The sequence below is a fragment of the Pezoporus wallicus genome, unplaced genomic scaffold (genome assembly GCF_028554395.1).
Source record: "Pezoporus wallicus isolate ANWC-B61680 ecotype Strahan unplaced genomic scaffold, APGP_CSIRO_Pwel_v1 contig_760, whole genome shotgun sequence".
NCBI classification, from domain to species: Eukaryota; Metazoa; Chordata; class Aves; order Psittaciformes; family Psittacidae; genus Pezoporus; species Pezoporus wallicus.
The window spans coordinates 219270-241698 of NW_026638132.1; the positions used below are offsets into that span (position 1 = coordinate 219270).

The 22429-nt window shown below is 40.6% G+C and overlaps 1 protein-coding gene across 7 annotated transcripts in view; it reads right to left on the bottom strand.

Moving 5' to 3' along the window:
- Nucleotides 1-1678: 1678 nt before the first annotated feature.
- The window catches only part of ZNF608 (zinc finger protein 608), a 91529-nt gene continuing 70778 nt past the window's right edge, over nucleotides 1679-22429 (bottom strand). For 3 of the 7 annotated variants that reach the window (XM_057409659.1, XM_057409661.1, XM_057409660.1), the window contains exons 4-10: nucleotides 12449-12536; nucleotides 9282-11727; nucleotides 7163-7580; nucleotides 6430-6602; nucleotides 5377-5530; nucleotides 4037-4118; nucleotides 1679-3056 (exon numbers count right to left, since the gene is read on the bottom strand). In XM_057409659.1, the coding sequence (XP_057265642.1) occupies nucleotides 3050-3056; nucleotides 4037-4118; nucleotides 5377-5530; nucleotides 6430-6602; nucleotides 7163-7580; nucleotides 9282-11727; nucleotides 12449-12536 (3368 nt within the window). In that variant the 3' untranslated portion in view covers nucleotides 1679-3049. Of the gene's footprint in view, nucleotides 3057-4032; nucleotides 4119-5376; nucleotides 5531-6429; nucleotides 6603-7162; nucleotides 7581-9281; nucleotides 11728-12448; nucleotides 12537-22429 lie in introns of those variants that run through there. The other 4 variants (XM_057409665.1, XM_057409664.1, XM_057409663.1 and 1 more) reach the window with 4 other exon arrangements.

The following is a 22429-nucleotide window of genomic DNA, read 5'->3' on the forward strand; positions in this document are numbered from 1 at the left end:
TCCTAGCCCCCATTTTCCAAGCTCTAGTCCAGCTCTGGTAGCTAGCCAGCTCAGTCAGTTAGAACCCTGTCCTGCTTCAGGACAAAAACCTCCAACCCCTTCTCTGTTCACATCCAATTTTTCCCAGTGCAAGCACCACAGGCAGTAGCTCCCTGGCTGTTTCTTTGGGTTTGTGTGGTAGACTGCTGCTGAACGACCTTTCATTTCTGTAACTGCATTCCACAGACAAGCTAGAAACTCAAGTAAGTGCAATGTATAAGCCTTGTTTCACTTTTGCAAGATATCCAGTAACATCTGGATGAAATACAGGAGCAGGGTCAGATTACTGCTGCTAGAAGAGCAGCGTTAGAAGTGTCAGCTGGAGGTGTCAACAAGAAGCATAAGCCCTTCCTGTGGAAAAGAATGCAAATATATTTGTAGCATGCTGCTTCAGCTGCCCCTTTGCAGGGACCAGCCTCTGCAGCTCTTAGTTACCAGGTTTGTAAATTGCCATCTTATTACTGCTTCAGTTTCATCACCCCTTGGATGATTAGTGCTGAAAAGGACCATGGCAGCTGCCCGTCAGTGCTTGGAGATATGTGTGGATCTCTTTTGGCTTTGGAGTGTTGAACCAGGGAGTCATGCTCACTGTTGCACAGTCTCTAAGGAGGTTGCATGGCAAGTGTTAAACCAAAAGGAAAGCTGTAACAATAAAAGGAAGACAGTAACCTTAGGAAGGCAATAAATGGCAATGGATGTTAGCTGCTCTTACAGACTTCAAGGATGTAATAAAGCTATACTGTTAATTGCAATTTTAACTGTTGCTTACGCTGTATCAGAGTAATTCATTCCAGGTACTTACAACACTCAAACAACACTAAAGCAAAGTCACCAACAGTGTGAATTTGTAAGATCTGTTTGCTGTAGAAGCATTAGCGGTTGAGGCTGGAACAAAGAAAGTAAATGGCACATTTCAATACAAAAGTCATCTGAGCCTTTACTATAGAAGTAATAAGGCATTTATTATTTCAAGAGCCCTGCATTCACAATATCCCCTTTCGAAAGAAAACACCCCTTCGTTCCCATTTTTTATGAGGCTAATTTGTAGTATGCCACCACTGTGAGACTTCCGAATGTGTTCAGAACAAGACAATAAGTGTAAGCCACAGATGAATGATGTGTAGTAAAAATCAATAAACCTTATAACTCGTCACTAAGGGAACTGATTTTATGCCTATAAAAATAAAACAATTATAGCAATATTAATGACAGATTCATCATAGTAATATAAAAAGTCCAACTGTGCTTGTCTGTTGGGAATCTTTAATTCATCCTTCTGTATTATGTATTCACAAGGTGGAAGAAATGGAACCAACTTCAAGAACAAGCTTTAACTTGAAGTAATTCACCCTGTCAAAAAAACAAACACAAAACCAAACACAACAGTAAAACTTTAAAAAACCATTTTGACAATCAGTATAACAGGGATAAGAAGGAAAGGACAGAAGTTAAAGCCTTGGAAACCTGACCAGCAAATCTGATTTTTTTCCATATCATGATTAGTGATTTCATGTTAACGGTGTTAACTGCACTATAACAAAACAGGTGGCGTAGCCACATAAAATACGTACTCTGTGCTAATGCAGGATAAGCACAGCAAAGGACTTTTTTTTTTTTAATTGTCAGGTCCTCTGTTTTTAGATAATACAGATATAATAGGAAAAAAATTGTCTGTAATTTACAGCACACAGAGCTGCTCTAAACCAGTCATTAGATATTTAAGAAAGTTTCTAATAGCATCCAAGGTGTTACTATGGGCCTTACTGAAACCTGTCAGGGTCAACTGAAACAGGCTCATTCATTGTCATCTGGATTAGGCCCCACTGTGCCCACTGGTAGAGGCCAGCCCAGGTGGGGAGGCAGGGATGGCTGTAGGTCCACACCAGTAAGTGAGCCCCAGGGAGGGCCTCAGGGCATACACACACTAGTACCTGTGTGGCAGCTGCAGCCTCTGCTGTCTTTGCCTGTGACACATCTTTCAAAGTGGGCCATAGGCACCACGGAAGTATAAAACCAACCTTTTATTTATTATGATTGCCAAATTGTTTAAGGCAGGTATAAAAATGAAAGCATTCAATATACGTTTTACATAAAATAAACTAGATCACAGCATAAAACAAGTAACCAGACAATGGCATTAAAGTCTCTCTTCTAAAACTGGGTAATTGTAAACATTAAAAAAAAGACTGCAGGACTATTCAAGTAATAGAACAATCACAGGTGTCTTCTGGTACGCAGGCTATTAGGTTATCCACCATTCAAGATTATCAAAAATGACATTTCATTATTCACAGATGCTCATTATCTCCATTTAAAATCTATACATTATATACAACACAGTTTTTGTGGTACTAGAATCCCCATGCCTTCCAAAGTTATATTTTTCACAATACACAATTACAATGAAACAGTGAATACAGTAACATTTTACACTGATGCATCTTAATAGGAGCCACCAAATAGACGTCTACGTTGTACCAAAGTGTCATCACAGTTAGCCTCTCTGAGAGCTTATGGGAAATACCAGAAGGGTATCCAAGGTTCAGGCACACTGATACATAACATTATTTATTTACAATTGGAAAGAAAAGGGAAAAAAAAAAAAGAGAAAAAAAAAAGAAGGAAGAAGAAAAGAAACGAACAGCCTTTTGTGGTTTCTAAATGCTTTCTAAACATGACAAATACGTATCTCCTTTTACTGTGTGGTTCGCAACTTAGCAGCAGACCCTGTGTGCGAGCCTTGGTACTGATACAAAAAAAGTAAAGAATATATATATTTTTATATATATATGTATATATATATGCATATATATATATATATATAGAAAAACAGAAGTCTAATTACAGCAACATTTGTTACTCTGTGATAAAATCTGCAATTTACAAAAATGAAATGACTGGTTTTTGCCTGCCATTAAGGCATTTCAAATTAACACCATGGAACTGATGTCTGTAATAAAGCGCTTCCTCATGTGATCCAGTCACATGACAATGTACATTTCCAAACTCATCATTCTCTGAAAAGAGAAAAAAGAATGTTTTAGTATGCAGCATCCTTTCCTCCTAGGTTTTTTTCTGCACCTTGGATACACCACAAAATGAAATCTGCACAGTACTCTCAATCCCAAGAAGGACAGACAGCAAGCCATGTCTTCATCCCTCCCCTGCCAGGAATACCACACTAACAAGTAATTTGTCCCAGAATTTATCTTCTGGGTTCTGACACCATCAGCTCCCCCAGGGCTTCAAACTTTTCTCACGCAAATAATTCTAGCTACAAGCCTCACACACTTGCTTATTTTCAGAGTCAGCTTTAGAAAGACAGACATAACCATGGAATGTATTAAACTCAGACTTAACATGGCAGTGATGAAAGAAGCCCTCTGTTATCTTGGCTTTTTCATTCAATGTGGGATCACTGTAATACAGAAGAGGCTTTCCTCTTGAAGACAGCTGGTTGGAATAGTAAATTCTACTGAAAAGCTAATAAATAATTTAAGGGTAAATGTGTGGAATAGGCACGTAAATTAAATATGATGTCACCTCTAGTGGACTCGCAAGCAAACTGCTCTGAAAGCAAAATCAGCAAACCAGGCAGACTTGCAGGATAGATAAAATCCTAAGTTTTCCTGGTACTACATGGATCTAACTGAACATGAACTTTAAACCCCTCTAATAAAAAATATGTATGTTAAATTATATTTCATAATAATTTGTTTTCTCTTAATACCAATCATTAAAACATAGTCTATGGAAAATCTCAGAAGATGGACTACTTGTCCCTTGCTAATGATCTATGTTACAGTTAAAGGCTACAACTAGGGACAAAGTGCCACCTTAAGGAAAAAAAAACTACAATTAATCCAAAGTCCCGGGTTTTTCTTCACCCTTAAAAACTGTGTCATACTGCAGACCATCAGGCTATAAAATCTATGATTTGCTTCTTCATCTCTCTATCTGGCAAAGATATATAGTGTAAGATTTACCGGCTATTTACCTTCTTTGTGCAGGAAACATACCAGATGCAGATGCCTGCGCAGCCACCTGCTGAGTGGCAACAAGGGCAGCAGAGGTCAGTCCTGAGGGAAAGAAGAAATGAAGGAATGTTGACGTACTTCTGGTTTTAATGGATTTTTGTGCTTGGAAGTATTAAGAAACATCTCTTAAGGCAAATGGACAAAAAATCCCACCATCAGAAAATGGTGGGGTTTTAACACTACATAAATGGCAAGTATTTCAGGCAACAGCGTTAAAAAACAGTTTGCCCAGTATGATCAATATGCATTCATACAGTAAACTGAATTTTCCTTGATATATATTTTATAAGAAAATACAGCATTGCTACTTATTGTATTTCTTTCCAAGTACTGCACTGCATGATGCTGAGTGGTTTGTGTGAGTTCCTGAATAGGAAGCTCAGCAGAAATAATATGTACCAGGAAACAAGAAGAATCAAGTCACAGTGAATTATAGAAATTACATGCCAGCTGCTCAGAATACAATACTTTCATAATAATTTACCATTTTTACAGTTTTCCTACTGAACAAGCATTATGCATGCCAAAAGGCATACGGAATTACTGAATCAAACTAAGAAATGTCAAGGCTTTTACACAGGAAAAATAACTGCTGGGGCACCAAGTGAACGTAATGAATTAATGTCATTTAGCCACCAATTGTGATAGCATGTACTTTGCTGCATGGGAGGAAATCTCTTTTTAATTCAACTAGAGTCCAGAGTTAGAGAAAAACAGTCAAAGACTGGTATAAAACCTAGGGAGAATGAATCGTATCTTACTGTGCTACTTCTCTGACTGCAGCTTTGTGCACTGCATTTGCCAAAATACAAAGAGTCCTCTTTCAGGTGGTCAAATTTGTAACAAGCTGAAAGCCTTGTGACTGCGATGCCTTGTACATAAAATATGTTCAGTATAAAAAGCCTTTGTCTTTGCTACACTTCTTCCATTGCTTACACAACCCTAATTATACAGAAAGGGGGTTGTTTGGTTTGCTTTTTTTACTGCCTTTCAGCCAGTTAATGTCAGTTTGAAGTAGGAATCAAAACATTCACATGAATGACAGCCTAACTGGTGCATCTGTAATAATGCTCTAACACGCAGTTTTGGAAATAAAGCTTGGTATTTCTCAGGCATAAGGCTATTCATTCAGTCATGTTAGTCAATGCTGTGAATTTTCAAGCCTTCTTCCTAAATGTAAAGCACTTCTGATTAACAAGGGGATCTCTATCCAAAATGCTTCACATTGTCATGATTTCCAGTGTCAAGGTAGTAAGTTGATGAGGCAAGCTAATCCCACCACTGGAAATCATCTGCTCACCTTGAAATGGGTCATACTGTCCAGGTATAAGGGGGTAACCCATTCCAACGTGTGTGTGATGGTGCGTATGGAGATGCCGCTGACTAAAAGGAGAATGACGGTCTCGTTCCCTTTCTGCTTCCCGTTCTCGCTCAGCTGCTGATTTTTCCACAGGCTTGTAAAAGAAAGTGTAAGAAAACTGATGTGAGGATTTAGAAGGGATGAAACAACAATCAAACCAAACTTGCTATTGCCTGGCATCAACCTTATGAATTCATATGATGAAGCAGATCTTTCCTGAATAAGTATTGTCTCTGCTATATTATTTGCATTTGATCCTAATCTAAAGCTGGTGTATCTGGCTAATGAAAGATATTCCAAGGCACAGTGATTTTGAGGCAAACAGACTGCAGCCTGAAGCCACCATGATGACTTCTAGTTTTGGGCTCCCTTAAGCTTCTCTGACTTGCCAATGTAGGAACAACCAAGCTGAGCTGCTGAAAACTGATGTAAATGAATCTTCAGCCCTCCAATGCACTCTGGGGATCAAGCCAGCCTGCATAGCAAGAAAGCCCTTTTAAAAACAGAATCAGAGTCAGTGACTTGCTCACAATTAAAACTAGCACCAGCTTATCTGAAAGTAAAATAACAGCATATACTCCAGTAAGAAAATCTTCTGAAATAGGGGCTGGTAGTCTGCTATGTGGAAGATACAGCTTCTTGGGAAATATATGGAGGGGATATTACCAAATCCCACCGCCCAACCTGTCATTTCATTATCTGTTTCCAAACAGGAGCTTCCTGTTTAACCGCAATAAACTGCACCAGGAGGTATCTCTGAATCTATGCGTCCATTCAAGATAGAAAGATTCTGAGCACAGAACTGTGTTCGATGTGTCACTTCCAGTTTATGCCACAGAAGCACCCTGACTATAAATTGCTTTTATTTTAAGCCATACTATAAAGAAGAATCATGCACTCAGAGCTTGATGCCAGATTGAGTGCTTCTTAAAATTATGTTCTCTATCCCTTCCCATATGTACCACTCTTCAGTAACAACAGATGAAGTCTTACAACAGGGGACTTGCTGCGATATTGGTTGGCATGCTGCTGGAGCAAATCCAGTGCTTTGGACTCAGTGGCTGATTTTGCATTGATGCTTGGACTGGTATTGACTTTCTCCGTCTCTTCTCTCCCTGACATCTTCCCATAAACTGGATAATGAAATCCTGGGGAGAGATAGGCCCCTGCAAGTAAACAATCAATACCACACTGAGTTATTGGTTTTATATACTGGTTATATCAAGGTGGCAGGAGGGGACGCCAGGATAGAGGATAACATCAAAAATGGATCACATGACTATCAAATGGCATCTTTGCTCTTCTATTTCTTCACCCTAATTTACCCTGATGAATGGAGGCTATAAAGAGGGTTGAGCTGATAGCCACTTCAGACATTTATGAGTCCTCTTTAAGTGAAAGGAATAGTAACTGTAATGGTTCTGACAGTAAATGCTTAGAATATTTTTATAGGCAATAAACTATCTGTCAGTCTAACAGCAATAGCAGACTGTCAAGGGCTGAGAAAACTGTAGCTGGGAACTGTGACAGTTCATAAAAGGAACATCTTGTATTAAACAGTTTCATCTACAGAACTTTCTCTAGTGGAAGCACAAGCAAAACAAGTGTCACCCACGAAGCTTCTAATTTACCCTAGCTACTAACAGAAACATTAAAATGCAGTCTTTAGTGCATTTTGAGGGTGTAAATCTTAACTAGCATGCATGGGAAATTTTAGAATACATACCAGGATAGCTGTGCATTAGGACAGGAGAGACTGCACGGTAGGCTGGATGGCTGGGATCGTACATCTGTGGATAAGGATAAGCATGCAAGTACTGGATATACGACTGATGCTGACTCATTGGTGAGGAAACTGCTACTCTAGCACCCCGAGAGTCCTTCCAATTTACAGGAGTCTTACGATCATCGTTTTTTATCTTGCTCTCATCCACTGATTGAGAATCAGAACGCTTGACCTCTTTAGGCTCCTCTTTAATGCTTGCTAATGAGACAGGAAGGTTAGGTAGGGAACTTTCTTTGTTAGGTGTTTTTCTAGGGCTTTCTTCTTTTAACTTTTTCTCACGATCAAGTTCTTCAGATTTTTGCTGATCAAGGTATTTGGGCTGATAGACATAATGATGCCATGTTCGTGAATCTGGATCCTAATATGGAGGAGAAAAAGCAATTTTGTTCTGAATTTAGATGTTGCAATAAGATCATTATCGATATTTCCCCTACTTCAGCTAATATTTTTTAATAAGCTGTTTTAATAACATATCCCTGTTACGTACAGGAAAGTTTTCCTTGCTAGAGAGTGCCTTGAGCTCAAAGCCAAAAAAACGTTCCAGTGAAGGAGCAAGAGAAGATTAACAAAATTTAATTAAATTGCTTCATTTTATATCCCTTTTCATGTCTTTAACTACATATAAATACATACACAATGTACCAAAGTTCCGAGATCACACTATTCATAGAACATTGTAATTAAATCCTACAGAGAGATTTTCCCACTAGAGAGAAAAAAATACCTGTGAACAACAAAAATAAAGCTGGCTAATGATATGCCAAAGCACTTAGATTACCTGAAACAATGACCCTAAAAAACTGATATAGCTGGAAAGATGCTAACGCGGCCTCTGATATTAAAAACATTCAGGAATCAGTGGAAGTCATATATTAAGGCAGACTTCTTCAGCTGACAGTCTTATTCCAAGTTTGTAAAATTACACATGGGTAAGTTTTTACAGGATCAGGACCAAATGGTTTAAAGAACATGTACAGGGTATCATATTTTTGCATAATATATTACATAGACTAGTTTATAAACACGTTCTAGAATTAAGTAGGTGAGTTCTGTTACAAGACTACATCAAATCAGTACTGAGCTATAACTGGAAGACTTTTTTTTTTCTAATACATAATATGCAAGAGCTAATTGTAAACACTGTCTCTGATTTATGGCATATGCAACAGAAACGTAAGCACAAAACTGGACACTTGGGCAGTCTGGTTCAAATACCCATTTGAATCAGCAGAAATCTTCTCCTACTTGAGGCTGTACCATCCCATCTCCTTTACATGTCCCTAAGGTGAAGTCTGGGATGTACTGTACACTGGAACATGCAAGTATCAAGCACTGAGGCTCAGGTTCAGAGCATGAAGGTGGTTGCATTGCCTCAAATGAAGGCAATGTGACATCTAGGAAAGCCAGCATGAAGCCACTGGATGAAATTCTGGTGCCACTGAAGTCAATGGCAAAACTATCACTTGCTTCAGTGGACAGAGGATTTCATCCATTATGTAGGTCTGTAGGGGCTTGAGGTTGGTTTAGGAGAGATGGGGAACTTAACTGCTTCAAAAAGGTCACCTTGGGTTAAGATAAAGAGCTGAGCTTCAAGCCAACTCTTCATAGAACGTGTTCACCCATCTTTGGTAAATGCCAACTGTTTTTTTTAACAAAAAAAAAAAAAACCACTTCAAAACATCTTTCAAATCTACTTTAACTCCCCTCACAATGAAAGCCGCTTATTTTGCTTGAAATTTCACATTTCTGAACTAAGCAAACTGCTTTACAATTTACATCTAAAAGAGATATCTAATTCCATTTTATTCATGCACGTAATTTAATATAGTCTATTCAGGTCTTCAGCCTGGGTTCTTTTACCACCTTGCTAGATTTTTTTTTTTCTTTTCAAACAGCTCAACTGAAAGGTCTGTTGGTCTATTCAGAGACTGCAGTACTATGAAAAAAGGATGGTGGAGCTTTTTTGGCGGCAAAGGTAGAAGAACATAGCAGATTCAGGGACAAAACCTCCACTTAAGGATGAATCAAGACACTCTTGTTGACTTTCCTGTAATCTCACCTGTTTAAATCTTGTAGTTGGATCTACTCCCGTTTGCTTCATGGAGTCCATAACAGATTTCATCTCCACAGCCTCCTTTATAAGCTGGTGGTTTTCCATTTGTTTGGCTTTGAAGCTGTCAGCCTGAAGCTGCTGCTGGTGATTGGAAAGGATCTGTGATTTGCCTGTCTCCTCACCTTTACTAGGAACTGATGAACCTATTTTAGTGTTATTTTTGCTGGACTCCAGATTTGAAGGGGGCTTTGAAATAGTGGCAGATGGAATATTCTTCTGCTTGTTGTCATCCTTCCCAATCTCCTTCAAGGGGGGGTCATTCTTTCTTTCACAGTCCCTCCCAGTTTGTGCCATTTTCTGTTCTGCGAGTCTCTGGTCCTCATAGTATTTTTCATACTGCTGCCTGTAAGCAGGGTTAGAGGCCATTAAGGACTTTTGGTCCATATAGAGCCCATAGGCATACTGTCCATAGTAAAGTGACTGAGCAAGTGCAGGGTGTCTTTGAGTTATCACTGACTGATGTTGTGGCTGCAAATTAGAGGAAGTGCTTTCACTTTTCTTGGCATCTGACACTTCTGCCTTCTCTTTCTTTTCAGCCTCTTCCTCAGCCTCTTTTTTGATCTTCAGTCCCTGTGGGGTACTGCTGCTCCCAGCTGCTGGGGCACTGACCTGTCCAGAGTGCAGGTAACTTGGGGAATAATAAGGATCATAGCCATGGTAATAGGGAGAATGGGACTCTTTTGCTTGAGCCGATTGTGCTGTGGTTGAAGAATGTCCTTTTACAACACCATCCTTATTAGAAATAATATCCAACGGAGAGCTGGCCTTTGACCTCATGCCCTCTGACCTGCTGTCAGAGCCACCATCATCAGCTGCATCAGAAATATCTGAGTAAGCGGGGCTGCTCGTTTTAGTGGCTGTGCTTTCTGCACCATTTTGTGTCAACACATGCAGTGACGCCATGGCAGACTGTCCATTCACCAAAGTGCTGCATTCCATCCTGGAGGCACTCCCTATGGAAGGGCTGGGTGCATTGTCTGTGAAGGTGTAAACCTTATCAGCTTCAGCCTTGATACTTGCCATCCTGCTCTCCTGAGACTCTGACAGTCCATTAGCTAGCACTTCATTCTTGTTGAGATGGTCCTTTAAAAAATGTCCAGATAAGTCTTTCCCAGACCCTTTTGAATCTTCCAGCTTTCCCAGCTTAGAATCCATCTTGGGGCTTCCCATCTCTTTGCTTTCTTTGTCCTTCAGCTTTCGCTTCTCCTTTTTCTTTTTGTCTTTGAGTGATGTGAGAGCTGGGTTCACAGTGCTTGGCTCTCCCATAATTGTGGGCTTTGGTTGAATAGGCTTTAGTGGAGGGCTCTTTGGTGTAGCCTGAACAATAGTAGTTGTTAGAGAGGGCAGTCCCGGTATTGTCCCTGTGGTTGTGGTTGTAAAGGCTGTAGTAGGTATAGCTATTAACTGGGGAGGAGTCGGTGCTGGTGCTGGAGCAATGGGCCTGGCTGTTTTCAGTTTGGAAAGGTTTTTATCCACTTTGCAATTGTTTGCTTTCTTGCCTTTATCACCCAAACTCTTCTTGTCAATTAACCCTTCAGCCTCCAGTTTCGGCATTTCGGTTTGCAAGCTGCCATCAACTACTGAGCAATTATCCAGTGTGGTTGCCATATTAGAAATTACCGGAAGGCTGTTCAATTCACTGTTGAGACCTTTCTTTTTGCCAGAATTCTTGCCAGTTTTGGAACTGATAACTGAAGCAGGGCTGTTGCTGGTCAGTTCCCTTTTTCCCCTGGGGGTCCCTGGGGTAGTGATGGAGGAAGGAGATGTTGGTGCTTTCAGTGGATCAAAGCCTGGCAAATTTGTGCTTGGTTCACTGCATTCAAGGGCCACATTAGTCAGTGCTTCCTCGCAGTCTGAAATTTTGTCTTCACTGTCAGGCTCAAACTCCAGTTTGTTTTCTGGGTCTAAATGTGCATGAGCCTGATGGTATCGTAGTCCATTAATGTGCTTGTATTTTTTGTTGCAGTTGGGGTGAGGACAGTCAATCAGCATGGGAGAAGAGCAGCCTTGGTCCAATAAAGTAGTCTCAGGTTTCCCCTGTGGGGTGGTGGGAGTGCTTCTAGAGTTAGTACGAACACGTTTTCCAGATTTATTGTCCTCAGAACTGGAGTTCAAATCTAGCTCCATTGGAGGCTTAGTTTTCCTCTTACTGGTGGCTGAGGGGCTGGCTTTGACTTCATCCATGGCGCAGTTTGGGGGTGTCCTGCGCCCAGTTGAGTTAAGGCTGCCCCTCCTGCCCTTCCCATTGGCACCACCTCGGTTCTTATTCTGAAGTCCTCTGGACTCTGCAAAACTGGCCTCGTTGCCAGGTACAGCTGCAGCAGACCTTGCGCGCTTCCCCCTGCCTCGCCCTCCACGCATCTCTAGGTCACTTGTTGGCGACTCACAGAACCTGAATGAACAAGAGCAGATTTTATCAGCTGTGGAATGAATAAATACCAAAACAACACCACTTCCCACAACAGAATATTTGTACTTGTTAAAGGGAAGATATCCTTCTGCCAAACTAAAATGTTACAGTCTCAACGGGAAAGTAGTTTAAAAAGAACAAAAATGGTAAGAAGAAGACCACCTAATCAGAACAATGGAAAGAAAATTTTTCCAAGCTTACTGAAATGCATTTTTAAATTAACTGCCCTCTGACTCATTCCCATGCATTTCCCCTTCCCTCGCAAAAACACAAACCAAAAAAAACAAAAACCAAACCAAACTTCCACCCCGCATTTCAATGTAGGCAAGGGGCAACTGGTTCAAACTTAAACATGGAAAGTTCAGGATAGATATAAGGAAGGTCTTTACTGTGAGAGTGGTGAGGCACTGGAACAGGCTGCCCAGAGAAGCCATAAATGTTCTGTCCCTGGCAGTTCAAGGCCAGGTTGGACAGAGTCTTGGGTGACATGGTGTGAGGTGACCCTGCCCATTGCAGGAGGGTTGGAACTAGATGATCCTAAGGTCCTTTCCAACCCTATTCTATGATTCTAATTACTCCTTTCACTGGTGCATGTTGCTAATTACAAGCAGTTGTTTTTTATTAATCTCTGTGCAGTGTCTTGACACAAACTGAGGGTTAAAATACAGCCAAGAAAAAAGAGAGACCCAGAACAATCTCCCACCTAGGAGGGGCCCAGTCGTGCTTTGTACAGTCCAGCAGTGTTCCCACGTAAGTCTTGTTCCTCCATGTAACATTTACCACCAGGACACCTGCCAGCAGAAGTAAAACAAAGTATCACAGTCAGACCAGTAATTGGGGTAGGCTTTTTTGTTTGGTCTTTTTTCATTTTTTCTTCCCCACAAAGCGAGAGCTTTTTTCTCATTTGCTTTCAAACACTGTGGTCTATATTCTGCCTTTTTTTCTGGTTTCAGTTACCTCAAGTTAAAAACCACAGGAAAGACAGCAAATGTCAAGTAACAAGGAGAATGTGTGTGCGTGTGTGTGTGTAAGATAGCGTGCTTGTGTGACTGTGTGTGTAATCAAGATACAGCTGACAGAAGGAAATGGGTTTTGCCATGTCCTGCTGTAAAACAGCAACACTCACCTCTTAATTTTGCCATTATTGAACATAACTGCTCTCGTTTGGCAGCCAGCCAGCATAAACTAAGCACCAGCTACAGTGTTTAAATCAGTAGGTGACTGAGAAGAATCTGCTTTGAACAGTATGATAATGACGCTTCTATCTATTTGAAAGTGCATGTAGCCAAATACACAAATATACACATGTACGCACTGCAGGCTGTGTTCAGCAGATTTAGATGGAAATGTGTATTATTTGCTTTGTTTCTTCTTCTGTGGAAAGCAAGGGTACTACTCATGAAACAGCCACCACACAGTAAATCTAACTGGAACTGCAATACAGTTACATAGAAAGAGGGATCCTTTAAACAAATACACTGTAAGTTAATTGTTTTTCCACTTGTGACTGTTATTAAATCTAAATTCATCTGTCCACCTACAGAAGACCTTGAATTTTGGTTTATTAGAGTTATACATATAAAATGTGTGCATGATAAGAATATCATATGTAACAATAAAATACACGTGGGGATGCCATTCAAATGTTTTCAGGTTGCCATCAAACACTTCTTCACATATTTTTCATAGGGTTTATGGACTAGATGGCATAATCACCCCTTTAATGCTTTCACTTCTACAGATAAACATAAGGTAGTATTACTGAACCTGCCATCTCATTAGAACACACACTGAAATCACAGAATCATAGAATGGTTAGGGTTGGAAAGGACCTCAAGATCATCTAGTTCTAACCCCCCCACCATGGGCTAAACACATGAAGAAAACATGTTTCACTTAGCAAAGACAAGCACTGTGCAAAACGTTTCCAGTTCATGAGAGGAGTGAAGACACTACCTCACGGCTACTAGCCTCGTGACTTGATTTTCCCCCATGCTTTCCTTGTTGAAACTGTAGCATTTCTACAGCAGATATAATAATGGCGTGGTGCCAGAATGTTTCCATCCCGTCTTTTCGCTTTAACTTACCAGGGCCATTCCTAATTACCCACTAAAGCGATTCCCCCGTCTGCCACAGAAAGGTAAACATGCAACCAGCCACTGATTTCCTCAGGGGTTTTTAACAGCGGGGGAGTATTTGTATTGTTAGTGGAGGTACCGGGGAAGAAGGGATTTCCTTGAAAACGCTCTGCAGCAAATTTGAAAATGACTCCCCATATGGTTATACTGCCGTTACGATAAGGCGACTGGAATTCCGTGTGCTGGGGCGAACTGGTTTGAAGGGTGAACGGCAATCAGCTCCCACAGCCAGGCATCGAACACCTGGAAGGATCACGGTTAAATAGCTATGCCTTATTTTTATGACCTACTCAGCTTGGCAGCCTAGAAAACAAAACAAACACGTTTTACTCTCACCCCTTCGACAGAGACCTCCACCGGAAAGACCGGGGGCAGGCGCTGGAGACGGCCCGCTAAAGGAGCCCAACTCCGCTCCCACCACCGCTGAGAAGCCCTCTCGCCCCTAACCCCGCCGGGCTCTTCGGCCCCCGCCGCCATAGGCCCGCGCAGCTCCGGCTGCTGATTGGCAGGCCATGCGCTGCGATGTCGTTGCCGCCAGCCCATTGGTGGCCGAGAGGCGAACTGGGGATGGGACGGGCCCTGCCGCGGAGCCGAGCCGAGCCGAGCCGAGCCGAGCCAAGCCAAGCCAGACTGGCGCAGGGCACGGCAGCGCTGGAGGCGCTCTCTGCCGCCTCCCGGGCCCGGACGGTGCCTGCGGGGTGTTGGGCGTCCGGCCGCCGGCACTGCAGGTTCGGCAAAACCGTTCCTGGTCTGGGAGGGGAGAGGTCAGGCCCGGTACAGCAGATGCCGTGCCGCATCCTCCGAGTGACGGCACGTCTGGAAACCGCTACACCCACTCTGAAGTGCGGGACTGACCCCGTGGAAGAGCGCACGGCGGGGAGTTGGGTTTCTCGCAACAAGCAGCTCCAGGCTTTGTTCCCACCTGCCGCTCCACACCAGAGGAGAAGGGAAAAGGTTACCAATTTCTCTGGTAACCTTGATGCGTTTCTTCCACCTAACAGCTTGTCAGCTGACTCCATAACTCTCCGAGTGAAAACCACGGGTATTTCCCATCACTAAATTCTGTGACACAATGTACCCACCACCTCCCGGCACCAGCACCATTGCTCCCTCCTGTCCATTTACACACTGTTGGTCCAATCTCCTCCTCAATGTACAAACGAAGGAGGGCTCTCTGGCTTCCCTATGAGTATTAACTCTGCCATTCATTTTTCCTCAGCCAGTTCACCTTTTATCTTCCCTGTTAAAAGTGTAATTAGGGTTCTTTTAGGTTTGAAGTTCTTTCTTTTAGCTCAGGGTGGATTCCTAAATAAAATTCCATCTTCCTCAGTATTTGTAGGCTTGTCTATCTATCTACTTTAGTTATTTATTCATTTAGATAACAAGCCTAGGGATAGTCTGTTACCTATTAATAGAGGGCAGAAGGTAGAAGGTGTAGAGTACATAAAATAATAATAACCCCTGAAATCAATACGTATTTCAGCAATTCTTAGAAGACATTCAAATGACCTTCCAGCCTAAGAAAGTCAATACTTCAAAAGCAAACACAAGTAAGTTCCTCCCTTAAAGGCAGTAACATTTAGTATCTCATTAAGTTTGTTAGCCTTAGCAAAGGACACACTATGCAATTAGGAGGGAAGATTAATCTCCATGCTGTGTTACAGTAACTGGCAAGGAATAAATTTCATTTCACAGAATCATAGAATAGTTAGGGTTGGAAAGGACCTTATGATCATCAAGTTCCAACCCCCCTGCTATGGGCACGGACACCTCACACTAAACCATATCACCCAAGGCTTCCTCCAAACTGGTCTTGAACTCTGCCAGGGATGGAGCATTCACAGCCTCCCTGGGCAACCTATTCCAGTGTCTCACCACCCTAACAGGAAAGAATTTCCTCCTTATATCCAATCTAAACGTCCCCTGTTTAAGTTTGAACCCGTTACCCCTTGTCCTGTCACTACAGTCTCCAATGAAGAGTCCCTCTCCAGCATCCCTATAGGCCCCCTTCAGATACTGGAAGGCTGCTATGAGGTCTCCACGCAGCCTTCTCTTCTCCAGGCTGAACAGCCCCAACTTTCTCAGCCTGTCTTCATATGGGAGGTGCTCCAGCCCCCTGATCATCCTCGTGGCCCTCCTCTGGACTTGTTCCAACAGTTCTATGTCCTTTTTATGTTGAGGACACCAGAACTGCACACAATACTCCAGGTGAGGTCTCACCTCATTTCCCTAATGAACAGCTTACACTCAGCCACTGGTAAGATGGCACGAACGGCCAGCAAAGGTAGCTCATTTAATCTTATACAATTATCACAGATATGGGTTAAAAAAATGTATGTAGCATGGGAGGTAAAACTGACCCCTAAGGAAACATGCAACTGGAGGCTTATTAGACCACAGCACTGGAAAATTAAAATGCAGATGAGAAATCCACACTATATATCAGGCCCCAGTTTTTTAAAATACTGGCTTTAGAAAACAAACATATTCAAATTCCAAAATAAGTGGACATTACACAATTAATCAGACTGGAAAGCCTGACTCAGTGTTTACAGCATAGGCTGCTTTTGTGTTCAGCTCACAGCAACTGCTACAAAATTCTGCCTTAGTTCAAGTCGATTAATTACCCAGAAAACTCAAAAGACAGTTATCTGAACGGGTGAATGGATATGCCTTCATTTTTGTAAAAGTTGTCGCTGCTGCTGTTCTTAGCAGAGAATCTGCTCAAAAGCATCAGCAAAATTCTGGAAAAAGCAGATCTGCCCATAGTCTTTCTGAACACTTCTGTAACTGAGTTGTTGAAGAATATTTAAATGATTTTCCAAAACCGGGAATCATTTGCTTGCTTTTCAGTCACTAAACATAACTTATGTTTAAAAATCCACATAAGTCACTTGGAGTCCCACTTGCTCTAAATTCCTATTTGTTTAACAGCTCTGCGTACTGCCTTTACTATTCTGAGTATAATTTTAAGACAAATCTTGCTGATGCCAGGGGAAGATCTACCAAAGTATATTGTGTTTTGTAGTAACTTTTATAAAATTACCTCTTAAAAAGTTTAATATGACAAGTTCTTACAGCAATATTCCTGTGGCATAGAAGCTCTTCAAGGATCAGATGCAATTCTCAGTATTGAAAAAGCATCACATCATCACTTGGTGTAATGTCACAGCAAAATCAATTCCTCATATCTTTATAATCATTAGATTCACAATTTGTTTGCAAACCTAATTCCATTTGCCTTTTGTCACAGCCTTGCCAAGTACAAATAATAGAGACATGCCCGCGATAGCAAAACCACAGTAAGTCTGTCATCAGTGAGTACACCACCACTACAGATTAAACACACTTCATTCTGCATCTGGCATACCAGAATTTTTAATCCCACATATATCTGTTTGACATCATTGTTCTTACAGCAACTAAAGTGTATGAAGTGCAAGATGACAATATGTAATTTTAGGATTATCTCAAGCTTTTTCACTGCTATTGGTTTAGTAAGAGCAATGTAACTCATTTGGCTCACAATATCCACATCATCATCAATCCCAGATCCACATAAACACCTGCAGCTCATCCAGCCTGTAAAAAACACTGAACAATGTTTATATTAGACTTGAAATGCAAATAGCTTATTTCTCCCTGATTGCTTCCATCAAGAAAGTAATCTAAAATTAACAGTAAACATTCTACCTATAAAGTTTAGTCTTCTACACTGAATACTTATCTCCTAGACATACAATTTATGTGCTACTTTAATCACCCTCTCTGTCTGGCACAGCACAAGAACTTAACTGTATGTACAGCAGGTGCACATGTAACAAGACATCAAGATCAGCAAGCCTGAGAATATAATGACTGTCAGGTGGCCTGGAAATAAATGCAAGACTATGAGGTGGGTTTTTTTATTTTGCTGGGTTTTTTTCTTTGAGAGCCCTACTGCTGTGCTAAATGTTTGAAAAGTCACTTTAACCACATCCTGTAATAAAATCATCTGGAGCTCAGACCTGCAATTAGTCATGCTGGACACTGCACTTCATCTGAACAAATACTGTATATAGCAATGAAGTTGAGAAGCTTGGATAGCATTAAGGAAAAGCACCATAATGAAACAGTGTTGGTAGAGTCATAAACCCTTGAGAATTTTAGCTGTGGTGTTAATTTGATACTTTATGAAAGCATAGTAAGCTTAAAGGTTAAAGGGCTGATAGGCTAAAACCTGCTGTTTGAGGTAATTTTGCCCTGTTGGTGGCTAAAGCAGGTTGGGATTGCTTTAACCGCATAAACGACAGCAGGCTCTTCGACAGAATAATAAACTTAGTTCATATACATGTGATTTTCCAAAGAGTTCTAAGTAATGCTAAATTTAATGGATACTTTATTCAAATGGCATACCCTTTTTGTTCTTCTTCATTATGAAGTCATCAGTACAGTGTATTTAGAGTACCAGCCACCATCCTTGCTTGAAAAATCTGATATCTTACACCTTCAGTGATACACAAACAAAACATAACATTCCTGGACTTGCACTACATATTCTCATCTGCATTCAGGCAAGAAGCAGCAATTAGTATCGCTTAAAGCCAGGCAGCTGGAGACACCTTTTTTGTCCCACTCAATAATAACTGCAATATATTTTTTTAATCTAGAGATTTATCTCAGAGCATATAGAAGAATAAAGACTGAAATAACTGAAGGCCTGTTCCCCTAGAAGCCCCTTAGAAGTGCTTAATAAAAAACAAAACAAAAAACAAAAAAAACCCACACAGCCACTTCCATCACTGTAGTGTCTCCTGCAGCCTTTGTTCTGAAGCCTGATGAGCTGTATTGATTTGGGAAAATCATTCAGCTTCTTGGAAAACTAGACTCTAGCTTATTCACCACCATCTATTTTGCTCTCATGAAGACAGCTGGTCAATATTCAGTGGAACAGTTAGCTGAAAGAAGCTCTGGTTTCTTTTATTTCTCTTGCCTCCCTAGTAACATTATGCTTTTCCAGCTTTAGTGTAAAACAAAACAGCACATTAGGAAGACTTGTTCCTGAGGGTGAGCTGAAATGGTAGTGCCTCTGGACAAAGCTGTGACTGAAATGATAAAGGCAGGCTGGCTCTGGAAAACAGGGCAGCTTCTAATCAAAGAGCTTATGTCCCTTATCAGTCATAATAATAATGTCACTATAATTTTTTCAGTGTAATTTTTTTCACTGTCTAAAGACAGTCTGCCTAGCAGATAACCAGTAAGCAAGACCTAGATACAAATGGAGAGCTGAAAGAAAAACAAATGGTCCTAATCAAATACAAGGCTAAATATCACATTCATTAATAGAGCAATAAAAGACTCAATGAAAACTGGGTAATACCCCAGAAAGTACATCAGATTGGGTCCCAAACAGCTTGTAGGTTTATCCACAACTTTAGTTCTACTAAAATATGAGCTACTTAGAATGGTGATTTTGAAAACTATGAGGCCACAGTGACCAACATAATTTTCTTCTGTCAGATTTATATCAAAGTGATTAGATTTTGGCAGGAATACGGAAACTTTTGGATAAATTGCTGTTACACCTCTTGAATGTCAGACCACATGTTTGCAGTGTTTACTGGAAAATGTGCAGTCAACGTTATTATAAACTAACCATAGGTTTCTAACCTCCGGAGTACAACTAAAGATTTGTTTTTGTACAAACCTTACCTTTTCTGCTACTGCTAAACCCAGGACATTTGGCCAGAGTAACTGAACCATTTCACTGTTCTATTGAAGCTCAAGAATAAAACAATCTTACTTTATTTCAGCTGACACTAAAAATGCAGGTTGAAAATAACATCTGTGTGTTCTGTTTCAGAAATATTTTGTTTTAAGCAGATTTTTTTCTCTTCTACTTCAGTAATCATAACTGTGATTCATATAGCCTGACACTGAAAAATGTCGCATAGTCTCAATTTTAGAAGAAGGAAATGCTGTTCTGTAATCTCCTTAATTTTCCACTTGCTTCTCAAGGAAGTGTTATTTCAGCTTCTGTATTCCTGTCCTGTGGAACACATAGACAACTATTCTGCCTTCCACTACAGTGGAAGAAAAAGAAGACTCACAATCCACTGCCTCTCCTTGTACTCTAGGACCATATGTCACTTGAGATAAGCAACCGAACCTAGTGCGTTTCAACTTGTCTGTCACACTCACTTCCTGCAGTTCATATTAATTATAGGATCTCTTCAGCTAGTATTTCTCTCCCAAACTCTTTCTCCCTTAAAAGCAAGTAAATGGCAAAGGAAAACAAGACTGGAGTGTAGGGAAAGGTAATATTGCTTAAATACAAGAACTAAGAGAAAAAAAAGGGAAAAGAAAACCATTATTTTTCACCCTGACAAGCATTTAGGAGTTCCTTTAATACTTATCTGCCTCATTTCTATTCATCTCTAAACACCAGACCACAGAAATACTGTTTTCATCAGCAAACTGTTGAGAAACAGCTTCAGAAATAGAGAAGCTGGTATATATTTATGTGTGCATGCATGTGTATCTATTAAAAAAAAATAAAAAAAAAAAAAAGGAAAGAAAAGAAACAACTTAAGGAACGCATGCATTTTTGGTTATTATGACATCTCAGTAGAAGCTTGCGTCCCAGCTCTGAACTCTGCCACTCCAGGAAAAACTCAGAGAGTAAAAGCCAAGCAAATAACAGATGACAAAATGCACCTATAAACCTTCAGGTGTCTTTGGTGATTAGTTCCCCAGTGCTCTGCATCATGATAAAGAGCTGCCAGGTGCAAATCGTGGTGCAATTATTTATCAAGCAGCAGAGCAGCTAATGAAACATAAAGGAATGAAGACAGAAGAGGGATAATTCGTGGAAAAGAAACAGCATGGATAAAGAAACAATTCCAAGCTGAAACCATGAAAATGCTTCCAAATCTGTACACTGCAGATACCAGAATTGCAGTCGAGCCAGGCAGACAATTCTGTTCAACCTCAAAGAGCTGCTGCTGATCCATGTACCTCACTGGTTTGAGAAGCAGAGCCTCTTATAAATTATGATGCTTTATTTAAAGTCAAAGCATTTATTTGCTTTTGTACCAAATTTGGATCCTTTTCATCTCTAGCTACCAGGTCCAAGACAGAACACACTCCTGTAGCTCTGCTGGCAGCCAGCTGTGGCCTCAGTAAATCATAAAGCCTCCTAACAAGCCATTCTTTACACAGGCCAACTGCAGTTACTAGACATGGTAACTACTCTATTATTCCACTCACTGGAATTTAAAATAGCAATTTAAAGCAGTGGCTGAAAACACTGAAATCTACTGAACTGAATTTACATCTCTGCATTAAGCTTCCTTTATTACATAAAGACTTCATTGTTCTCAGCCTCAGAAAAAGGTAAGTAAACACCTGAGACAGAGACATCAAAGACACGGGGGAGGAGAAAAAGCCCTAGCATTTGGGATTCTTTTACAGAACTCCCTCAGGCTTTCTTACTACAGCTAATAGGAGACAAGTGCATCTTCTTACTTTGTTGAGTTTGTGGGACTTGCAAGGACACATCTTCTATGTTTGTGAAGGTAATAAAGATTAATTAATAAAGATCTTAATACAGTAATACCCCACTATAAAACATCACAGTAAAATAAAAAGCTGAAAGTGGTGTACAGTCAAGCATGGGATCTACATTAGAGCACTGTGAATACTGTAACTGCAAATAAGGAACCAATTCAATACAGTATGGTGAGGCCCACCATTCCACTTCTTCCTCCATCTAAGAAAATCAGACCAAGGACCTTACACATACTGAGGCTCTTCTTATAAAACTTCATTTCATATTTGGAGTTACCTTATTGTAAGGTCTTTTGTTGGTATAGTTAGCAGATTAAAAACAAAACTGTGCTTGAAAGTCCAACTTCTAGATTTGAAAACCACAAAACAAATCCTATGCATTGCCAAGGTTAAATGCTACATAGTTTTTACAGTTCTCATCAAACAAAATATTTTTTTTTTTCCTTAAAAGAATAGTAGATAGTGCTGTCCTTCCTGTTACAAAATTCTTCTAATTTTGTGAGGGAAAAGATGCCCAGAACATTTTACAAGTATTTCAGTAACACACTTAAGATACCAGTTGTTTTGTAAACAAGCCTAATGAACTGTGACTAATAGTTCTCCTTGAGTAGAAGAAAGGTAAAACAGCTTTTGTTAGCATCTACTGAAGCAAAGCGGTCATTTTCCTGGGACAGAACAAAAGTGAACTATCAACTAACCAACTTCAATAGGTGTCAGTTCTGCAGAGCCCATTCACTGTGATTTTCTATCTTCTGTTTTAAATTCTCTCCCAAGTGGTTAAACTAGTGTCCTGGGTTCAGCAGTAGCAGTCATTTTTAAATCCTTCTTAGTAGCTGGTGCAGTGCTGTGTTTTTGACTTTCAGCCTGGGAACAGCGCTGATAACACCGATGATTTTAGTTGCTGCTCAGTAATGTTTACGCTGACCAAGGACTTTGTGAGTCTCATGCTCTGCCAGGGAGGAGGGGAAGCCAGGAGGAAGCAGAGGCAGGACACCTGA